Consider the following 10,940-nt stretch of genomic DNA (forward strand, 5'->3'; position numbering starts at 1 on the left):
ACTTGATCAAAAGTTTACCCTCAGACAACACTGGTGGCAGAGGCACTGGCTCTTTTTGCCCATAAATATTACAGGGGAGAACCACAAACTCCAGGTGCAACTCAAAGGGGGGGGGAATGTTCACCAACTGGGCCATTTTCTTGAGACCTTCCCATCGGCAAGGAACTATGATAAGGAGGGAGAAGTTGACCAAGATGGTGAAGGACTACTTATGTGACTGTACCAGCATCCTTTCTGATTTTTCAGTGACCTTTAACTATTGGATGTGCAAGCTGCACACTTGGCCTGACCTCTCCTTGTTTATCTTGGAGGAGCTGCCATGCCCGTATGCGGGTGTGTTGTCTGAGCGGGTTTTTAGTTCAACTAATGCAATCATAAGGGATAAGGCTCGCATGGCTGTCGATGGAAAATGCAGACAGGCTGATATTTCTAAAATTGAACAAATGCTGGATTTTCTCTGAGTTTGTAAGCCCTACGGATGACAGCAACATTATGTGAATGCAGGCCAATTGTTTTTTTCTGGAAGTTGTCTTAACATCCATCCCTTATCATTCAAAACCATTTTGTTTAGGAAATCAACTCCTCCTCCTCCTCCTGCTTCTGCAACAAGTATTTAGTGTTCATCTATGTATACCCCTCATGGGTATTGTTTTGTACTTTTTGAAACCTTTGCACATTGTGCAATGGAGAAACTTGAACTCTCTATCTCTACCTATTGTATTAACTGCAAAATATATTGTGAAGTTCCCATCACGGTCTCTTTCAGCATGTATAATACTGCCCCTTTGGGATAATTTTTCGGAAACCTTTGTACATTGTGCAATGGTCAAATTTCTACTCACAATTTCTGTTATTATACTTTTTATTATTGTGTTGCCCTTCTTATGGTTTCTTTAAGTGTGTATCTATAAGACACTTATCCATTATTAATCCTATAGTTATTTGGTAAATAAAGTCATAGCCAGAATAAAGTCCTTTATTAGAAATAAAACAAAACACACTATTACTTTTTTACTATATAACAAACACAGTTATATTCACCTAATGAATATTCCACCATTTCCCTCGTCTCCTGTAAGAAAATATAAAACAACAATGTCCTGCTCCTCTTCCATCGTTCTAATAGATGCTCCTTTTCGGAGTGGTTGCCAGCTGCAATTTTTAGGCTGAGGTGTCAATATCCATTGCCCTTTACCAGCCTGATAATATCTGCCCCCAGCTGTCTGCTTTTGCAAGGCTGGTTGTCAAAAATAGGGGGACCCCACACAATTTTTTTAAATTATTTATTACGGTGTAGCCAGCCTTTTTAAAGCTGACAGCTGAGGGTTCCAGCCTCCAGCTGTGAGTCTTGCCTGGCTTGTTATCAAAAATACGGGAAACCCACACCATTTTTTTTATTATTATTTATTTACAGCACATGAGCCGGCTGATGAATACTCTCATCAGGAGCTCCTGCTCTCACTGCTATTAGCGGCAGCAGGTGTCGACTGATGGGAGCTGTAGTCCTATCAACCAACAACAACGACCGGAGGTGAACTTTATACCTCCAATCACAGCTGAGCGCTCACGCTGTCTTTTGACTGGCGGGGATGATTTCACCAACGGTCAGAAGAGGTGTTTGCCTTGTTGTCATGCACATGACAGCATGGCATGCACTGGTTGTTCGGGTTCCCCATTCAAGTGAATGGGGTTTGGGTTCGGGTTCAGGTCCGGGTACTGTTCTGTTACCCGAACCCAAAAGTTTTGTAACTGTTCGGCCGAACCTGCTGGACTCGAACATCCAGGTGTCCGCCCATCTCTAGCGGCTAGTCTTCAATAGCAAGTTACTTAATACTCTAGGTATACTCTTCACTCTGACTGGCTTTGGTCCCTTCCGTTGCATGGCCCCGGCCCACACTCTGCACCATGTGTCTATGCTGGAAGTAACGGCCCAGTTCACTCTTGTTTTTGGTCACAATGGCAAATGTGCGGCCCTAAACAATGTTCAAAAAACTCAGATGAACTGCACCTTCGACTCCCCACCCCCTTACAAGCACATACCATAAAAGGGTTTTCAGCTATTTTATAAACAATGCCTAACCACAATGTAAATTATAAAATAGACAACTTTCTAATATCCATAAGGCCTGATTCAATAAGGTGTTTATGCCAGAATTTTGGCATAAAACACCTTATAAAGTCACAATATTTTTGGATAACTCTGAAGTTGTGCAAAAATACTGCAACATTTGGCATTTATATACCAGTCTGGGCCACCTACACTTATATGTGGATAACATGGTCGGGATAGAGTATGGCTTTGCCTGCCTGCCTGCCTGCCTGTCAAATTTATGAAGAGTTATGACACCTTACTAGCTTGACTTACTTCAGAAATGCACTACAGTCTATGATTACAGTACCTTTATGGCAGCATCGCACACAAATTAAAACATTCACCTAATTCATTAAATGGCATGCCCCTCTTACTGATTTATGCACATCGCACTCCCCCCTCTTCATTAGGACTGGTGCTCATAATTGTGATGAGCGAGTATACTCGCTACTCGCTTAGGTGGTCTCCGAGCATTTCGACGTGCTCGGAGATTTAGTTTATGTCAACGCAGCTGCATAATTGGCGGCTGCTAGACAGCTTGAATACATGTGGGGATTCCCTGTTTGCTAGGGAATCCTCACATGTATTCAAGCTGTCTAGCTGCCTCAAATCATGCAGCTGTGGCGACGAAAACTAAATCTCCAAGCACGCCGAAATACTCAGAGACCACCCGAGCATGCTCAGGAAATCTCGATTAACGAGTATACTCACTCATCACTACTCATAATGACTTAATTAAGTCTTAATGGATCAGCCTTTTTGTGTTTAAATTCCTTTCCATTTTTAAGGCATCTGTTTCATGTAAGCGAATCCCCCCCCAAATAGGAAACCCCTATAAGTTTTTCTTACATCAGTCTTATTGAAAAGCTCGCCGGAGTTGCTGGCCACTTATTGGATTCAGCGAACCTTCTCAGTGGCATGCACCTCTGTGAACCTCACCAAAAAATGCTAGTCCACTCAAATACTGGGCTAGCATTTCTATCTTAAAAAATGACGGCACTTTTGCTGAATTTGGAGGAGCTGCTTGAAACTGGTGTGAAAACACCAAAAGTCACCACATTTTTACACAACTCTGTGTTGTAAATAAAACTTGCAATTTTTCAAAGTATTTTATACCAGTTTTTCATGTGTAGAAAGAATGAAAAAGATTTGGAGATCAGGGATGAAAAACTGGAAAAGAAGTTATACAAAAGATTGTTGCTGTAAAGGGTTAATCTTTGAGATTTCACAGTAATCTGACAAATATGTAATAAACTGCCCCTGACCAATAAAGTAACTGGCATGAAACCTGACATGTTGATGCCTAATAAAAACCTTTTTTTCACTCCCTGTCACAATTTCAAACATTGGTATAAATATTGGGATAATCATTTATGAATGGAGGTACAGTAGTTTATGTCCAGAAACTGTCTAGTACCAGGTTTTAGCAGCCAGTAGGTTACTGAGCCATAAAGTCTATCATCCTCAAGATTGTTTAGACTCCTACATTGCTTACTCATAGTTACAACTGTGGGCTCTAATGGCGTTTTTATTTGTTTCTATAATGCCCACATAAATATGATGTTCTTCTAAATTACTGGAATGTCCACTTCTGGTGTGCATCAACACCATAAAATTATAGAAACACTTTGTTCTTTGTAGTCATTTTACATTAACATGTTAGACAAAACAATTTTAATTGAATAGTAAACAGATTAATGTAATGCTATGTAAAATAATGCATATAAAATGCATATAAAGATTATTAGTTTAGACATACCACCCACTTAAGGTTTTATAAAAGGAGGAACATTGAGAGCAAACCATTCAGTTCCACGTTTTATCCAGGTTGAAGTAATATTTGTATTACAGAGAGGATCCAGCACTGGAGTCAACATGAGCCACAGCATGAAGCACTGTCATTCTTCAGCTGGATCCCATCAGGCTAGCTTTTTTGTTGAAATCCATCACCCAAAGATTTCAAATCATGCAGCTTCCCATCATGGAGGATCACATACGTCTCATCATGGAAGTCATAAGAAGTCTCATCATGGGTTTTCTCACATGTCCCATCATGAAGGATCCCACATGTCTCATCATGGAGGTCATTGTAAGCCTCATCATGAAGAGAGTCATAAGTCCCATCATGGAGGTTTCTACATGTCTCATCATGGAAGCAATAATAAGTCTCATCATAAAGGATTTCACATGTCCCATTATGGGAATTCCCATATGACCAGTGGTGCAAGTCATCACACAACTCATCATGGAGGCCATCATATGTCTCATCATGGAGGCCATCATATGTCTCATCATGGGGGCCATCACATGGCTCATCATGGAGGCCATCACATGGCTCATCATGGAGGCCATCAAACGGCTCATCATGGAGGCCATCACATGGGTCATCATGGAGGCCATCATGCGGCTCATCATGGAGGCCATTCCATCTCTCATCATGTAGGCCATCATATGGCTCATCATGGAGGCCATCACATGGATCATCATGGAGGACATCATATGTCTCATCTTGGAGGCCATGACATGTCCCATCATGGAGGTCATCACACAACTCATCATGGAGGCCATCATGTTTCTCATCAAGGAGGACATCATATGTCTCAACATGGAGGCCATCACAATAGCCATAATATGTCCCATCATGGAAGCTCTCATGTGTCTCATCATGGAAATCACCACAAGTCTCACCATGGAAGTTCTCAGAAATCTCACCATGGTGGCCACCACAAAAAAGAAGTGTCATTTTCCAAATATTTTAGCCATGGCCATGATAATCATTCTAGAAGCTTTGGACATCACAGTAGTCGCAAGGCTGATGGTCTTTTTGATGTAAATGAGAAGGAAATCATGCAACTTTTGAATGAGCGTCTATCATCCTATCTCAGTGAGGTTCGTTCACTGGAGATGGAAAATGCTCAACTGGAAAGAAAAATTTGTGAATGGTATGAAAATAATCCCCCCAAAACACCTCCTGATGGTACTCAATACTACAGAATCATTGATGAACTCCAGGACCAGGTAAGAAAAGTTTTGCTTGTAAAATACTCCATAAAACCTCAATCAAATATAGATAAATGATTGATTGACTTTTTGCATGTATTTGAAGCTACTTATTGTACTTAACTGTCAATACAGCAGCAAGGCAAATTTTAACATTTTTTAAATGTCTTGTTTAGATTATGGATGCTGCCATGGGAAATGCAAATGCCATGCTTCAGATTGACAATGCCAGGCTGGCTGCTGCTGACTATAGGAGCAAGTAAGGGCACATTCAATACTTTTGATGCAGTTCACATAGTCATCATATCTATAGATGAGCAAACATCGTTGTATACCTCCTTATTTGGCAAGCTATAGCGCTTACCGAAGAAACTGCATCGGGAACCCCGATAACTGGAGTACTGCCAATGATCAGCTGTTTGTGTGATTGGCACAACGTATGCATGGAGAGCCTGTGTTGTGACTGTCACACAGCCACGACACATGCATCTGCGCGCTGAACAGCTGATAATCGGGAGTGCTCCAGGTATCCGGGTTTCCGATGCAGCTTCTTCGGTATGCACTATTACTTGCCGAATAAGGAGGGTGCCGACAATATTCGCTCATCTCTTATCATAACATACTGTTGACAACATTGTAGATAAATTGCATGCTTGGAACATGGTGAGGATAAAAGGCAAAGTAATTAGGTGCCCTTACTGCCTAGAATTATCCAATATTGGTATTCCAGTCTTCAAAATTTGTCAACAGTTGTCACATATTTAAGTCTGGCATAGTTGGACACACATTACATGACCCTGTTAATATAAAAGGTCTTCCAAGTTCGTTCTCCAATCCTAATTAATCCCTTGTCTATATGAAGCCCTTAATACAAGTTCAAAAAGGGCATATTGTTGTATATTTTTCCACCCCGGAGAAAGATTTAGCTTCAGCATGCTTTTCCTTTTGTCTGGACACAGCTGACTACTCATTGAAGCCCCTTCCACTACTCAACACCAATACCAGCACTGTACTTACTATTCTGTCTAGAAAAATAAGTAGCAATATTCTAGCCAGCACACAAAAGTAAAATTGGGTTAATCATCTACATTTATTCCACAAAGGTATGAAGTAGAACTTGGTCAAAGTAACAATGTCGAGATGGATGTAAATAATCTGAGGAGAGTTTTGGAAGGATTAAATGGGGAGAACAGTGAGCTTGAGATGCTTGTCCAAAGACTTCAGGAAGAAAAGAACGGTCTTAAGATGAACAGTGAAGAGGTAAAAAATCCTTTTGTAATGTGAGAAAAAAATCTCAAAAGTTTTACTTCAGTATAATATTATAATATCTGACTCTTTCTTCATTATAGGAGATAGAATCTCTTCTCTCCCAGTTAGGCGCCAGAATCAGTGTGGAAATGAATGCTGCTCCCTCTATTGACCTAAATGATGCTTTGTCCGAAATTCGTGAAGAATACGAAAACCTCATGGAAAGAAATCTTAACGAAGCAGAAAACATGTTCCGAGAAATGGTAAACAAGCTGATAATATTGCTGGATATAGACTATGAGATAGTTTTCAGTCCAGTTATGCTCATATTCCAATGTAAGGCATGCGTTGAGAAAAGGTAGAGATGATTAACTGAATTTGATGCAGGATGCTTTGTTGATGGAATGAAGAAACCAAGATAAAATGACTTTTTAATCATTCAGTAACTCAAAGCTGGTTTAGCCACATGAGGTTAAAAACAATTAATAGTTCATTTCATTGGAGAGTTACAGTCATTTTAAATGATGCGTGAAATATGTATTATTCGTAGCATGGTCTCAGTTGCAGTAGTGACTTTATGGCATACCTTGCTTTTAAAGTTCACAGTTTCTTTCAGTCCCCATGTTGACCTTTATAACACAGTGGTTTTGCTCTCATACACTAGAAGCTAGTGGACAATAGTTCCCAGTGCATAATCTCCAATAAGACCCTCAACTATCATGGGTCTTAAATAGTATTGGTCTTCTCATATTGGTTAAAGGTAACTTTTGGGTCACCCTTGTTGCCAGGGCCTAGGGTTAACTGCAACCTCTGCACCCACTACATTTGCACCTTTGTTAGTAACCTTTTTTGACCCGTCAGATGTCACACCATGAGACCATCTTTCTAATAATCTAATACTTGGTTCACAGCATGAAACTCAATAGAGCCATGTTGCAGAGAGGCTCCTCCCTGTTTCTGTTGTTATAGATGTCCATATAACTTCCAAAATGTCCCTTTGTCTAAGCTCCAGGCCACGAATATAGCAATATATAGTGATATCTCTTGGTACCACCTCAGCTTCCTTGTGTCTCTAACTACATGGCAGGTCCTGGCAATCTCAACCCATGATTCTGCATGACTTCTCACACACTTGCCCCAAAGGTCTGTCATCATCCTCATTGAGTCTACTGTGGCTCCCTCATTCAGTCCTATGCTAGTGCTAGCTGTCACTGTACTCTATATTGTGTCTCAGCTCCTAGACCATTTTTAGGTTCGCAGCTCCAATACAGATGATCTTAGCTTGATCATGTACTACTTAGCACCATGTAGTATTACATTTTTAGCAAAGGGACTACTGTAAGAGAAGTGAGTGGCTTCATGATATTAAATCATATTAGCTTATTGCAGGAGTATAAGAGAAGTCAAACTAAATACAAGTACCTCAGTACTGGGATGACTGGAGTTGTCAAGTTATTCAGAAGTTGTTGTCCAGTTGTTAACTTTTTATGTCGCGATTTAAAGGCTATATGGCCTTATATACTTATATTGGCTATCCAACAGGTGCATTGCAATTTAATGCATATGCCATAGTGAAGTATTTTATAATATTATCTTTTTGTTCTAGAGTGGTGAACTCAGTCGTGAGGTGGCTTCAAGCTCCCAAGAACTCCAGTCCGTTGGAACTGAGCTTATTGAAATGAAGCGTTGTGTGCAGGCCCTTGAAATTGAGCTGCAAAGTGAACTGAGTTTGGTATGATGTTTTATCTGCAATCTTTAATGATTGGTAGTAGTTAATAACTATGCAAGAAGCAGCAAGTAGATGATCACATTACACATTACTAAATTTCAGATATCAGCATTGGAAGAAACATTAGCCGAAACTGAAGCTACATTTGGATCAAAGCTTGCAGAATTACAGTGCTTGATCAATAACATGGAATCTGAACTTGCCACAATCCGATCTAATCTAGAACGTCAGAACTATGAGTATAAGGTTCTCATGGACCAGAAGACTCACTTGGAGATGGAGATTGCAACATACAAACGCTTGCTTGATGGCCATGATATTGAGTACGTTCAGAGAGAAGTATAATAATAGTTACAGTAAATCTTGTTTTTCTGAACAAGGAGTTCACCTATTACAATGTCTACATGAGGTCATAGGGACAGTCCATCAAACATCTTTCCCCTATAAATAACTTCACTATCAAAATATTGTATTGTTACCAAAAAATAACAGGACATTTCCAGTTGGAATCTCTTGGAACTGTGATCACCCTTCATTATTAGCGCTGGTTAGCAATGTCTCCCATAATGTTTTAAAAAGGTAGGATAGTTCTTCCAGAATAGTATGAAGGACTGCCTCATCCTACACCATTTTATTGTATAATGTAGGATTAGAATATTAGCCAGTCAATCGTTTAAATTCCATATTCATACATAGTAATCAGTCATTATTATAAGTCATGCATGCAAAATGTATAAACTTAATTTAAGATGTCATCTATTTTGCAGTATTTCCGAGCATGGCATGACTGGCATGTCACATGGGAATCATGGTAAGTCATGACTACATGAATGAATGAACTTTTACACTAATATATGGATAATACCAAGTTTTGTCTCTTCAAAACATGCTACTCATAAAATAAGAATACAGTACACTGATAGTCAACACTAACATTGAAATGGACACATGACGTGAAAAGTGGTATCACTGCACAGACGGTAAACAGGTTGCTCCAAGCTACAACAGACATGATTGGATAATATAACGCCTCCAATAGTCTAGGAATCTTGTGGTGATGTAATGGTATGCCAAAAGCACAGCTATAAAACACAATGCTTATGCTTATGAGTCGCTATAAAGAAAATTTGGTTGAGCGCCTTGTTTCCATATATTTGACCAATCGTTTTTCTCCTACAATGTTGTATGGAAACCCCGGAAGTTTTTTTCCTTCCATAGGATGGCTTCCAAATTTCCAAACATCCTGTGCATTAGATATTTTGCTGAACTGGTACTAGAGACAGATTAAAAAAAAAATGCATGCAGCATTGTTTACTTGTATATGGTCAGCAGACTTTCCGAGCTTGTCATCAGTTGAGTTTAGTTCAGAGATGAAACAATTGGTTGGACATATGGTAGTTAATATTTAGGTAATACCAGCCTAAGAGCTTTTATACTTGGCCACATGACATATCCATACAACAGAAATCTTTGGGCCCATGAGCTTCCAATTTTATAGAGGTACTTAGTGGTTTTCTCATGGACTCATCTCTGGATGTTGGATCAGATGTCATATCATGGAGGTACGCTAACCAAAAAGCATTGCTTCTAGGAAAGAATACAGTGGCAAGCAACATATAGAGTTGTACAGGATTAAATTTACCCATTTGCTATCTTCCTTTTCATGTGATATGTCCAGTATAGCAGCACAGCTCTGTAAAGTACATCGACCTGAGTTGTAACAAATAACACAATTTGAGGACATGTGTGGCAGTGTTTTTTTTTGTTAATTATTCTGACAACTCTTTGAATATGGGAGTATATGGACGCTTTGTGCCATGTGTGTGAGACAACCTAACTTAGTTTAATTGGTATTCAGTATTTTAGGTCTATGGTATCTGTATTGATTAGAATATTCAATAAACATTACATATCACTTTTCAGGTCACCACTCTGGGAGCTACCATTACGTAAAACACCACAGTGGAGGACATCATTCCTCTGGCAACCACCATGGAGGTCACCACTCTTCTGGACATGAAAGTGGAGGACATCACTCTTCAAGCCATGAAAAGTGTTAGATGCATAAGTTCCTGGGGAAACACTTAATAAACACCCAAATAAAGTAAAATAAGATGCCCAATTTCCCCAATTATAATATAATATTATTAGTAATATATATAAGTATATACCCTCTCTATCCATCATTCATCTTTATTTATAAATTGTAAAAGAAAGTGATAACTAATCCAATGGTTTGGGGTGCTACTTTATTTTGAAAAAGAGGGAAGAAGAATAGGTGAACCATGGGATGAGCCAGGTGAGTGAAACCATGTGGTTCCTCAGTGGTAACTCATTTCAGAGGGTTGGTATATTACATGTAGGCCAAAATGGCCTCTAGATCAGATGCTGACCCTTAACCTGTTTCACATATCACCTCCTACTTCTTTTTTGCAAGTGTGCTGAGAGGTTACAATCCCTGGATGTCTTTCAATCAATTATGCAAGGTTGAAATGGATGCAAAAAGCACAATGATGCAAAATGCAACAGACATAAAAGGTGGGGAGTAACTCTTGAAAAATTTAGAGAGAAACACAATGGAAAATAATTGTGGTGTGTAAATTCTTAATATAGTGCTCTAGTAAGGCTTTACATTTAGGCATGAGGCACTATAGGGAAACTAGGCAACTGGTCAATCTCTTAAAATTTTCTATGGGACACAACTTACTAACCGTTGACCAGTAGACTGAAAGGTTTCCTTAAATACTTGAACAGTTATCTTCCAATCTTCATTGATGAATAAGAGATGAAGAAGAGAAATGGTGTAGACTGCGAATAGTATAAGTATGTACCCCTATCTGTGTTACCAATGTGATTGGTCTGTGATCACAG

The 10,940-nt window shown here is 39.4% G+C and overlaps 1 protein-coding gene across 1 annotated transcript; it reads left to right on the plus strand.

Moving 5' to 3' along the window:
• Window positions 1–4,625: 4,625 nt before the first annotated feature.
• LOC138666703 (keratin, type I cytoskeletal 14-like) lies at window positions 4,626–8,414 on the plus strand. The gene is made up of 7 exons (XM_069754889.1): window positions 4,626–4,828; window positions 4,876–5,110; window positions 5,269–5,351; window positions 6,196–6,352; window positions 6,442–6,603; window positions 7,947–8,072; window positions 8,172–8,414. Exons 1-7 carry the CDS (start codon window positions 4,626–4,628, stop codon window positions 8,412–8,414), a joined length of 1,209 nt encoding a protein of 402 aa, XP_069610990.1.
• Window positions 8,415–10,940: the final 2,526 nt, after the last annotated feature.

This window comes from Ranitomeya imitator, chromosome 2 (assembly GCF_032444005.1).
Source record: "Ranitomeya imitator isolate aRanImi1 chromosome 2, aRanImi1.pri, whole genome shotgun sequence".
NCBI classification, from domain to species: Eukaryota; Metazoa; Chordata; class Amphibia; order Anura; family Dendrobatidae; genus Ranitomeya; species Ranitomeya imitator.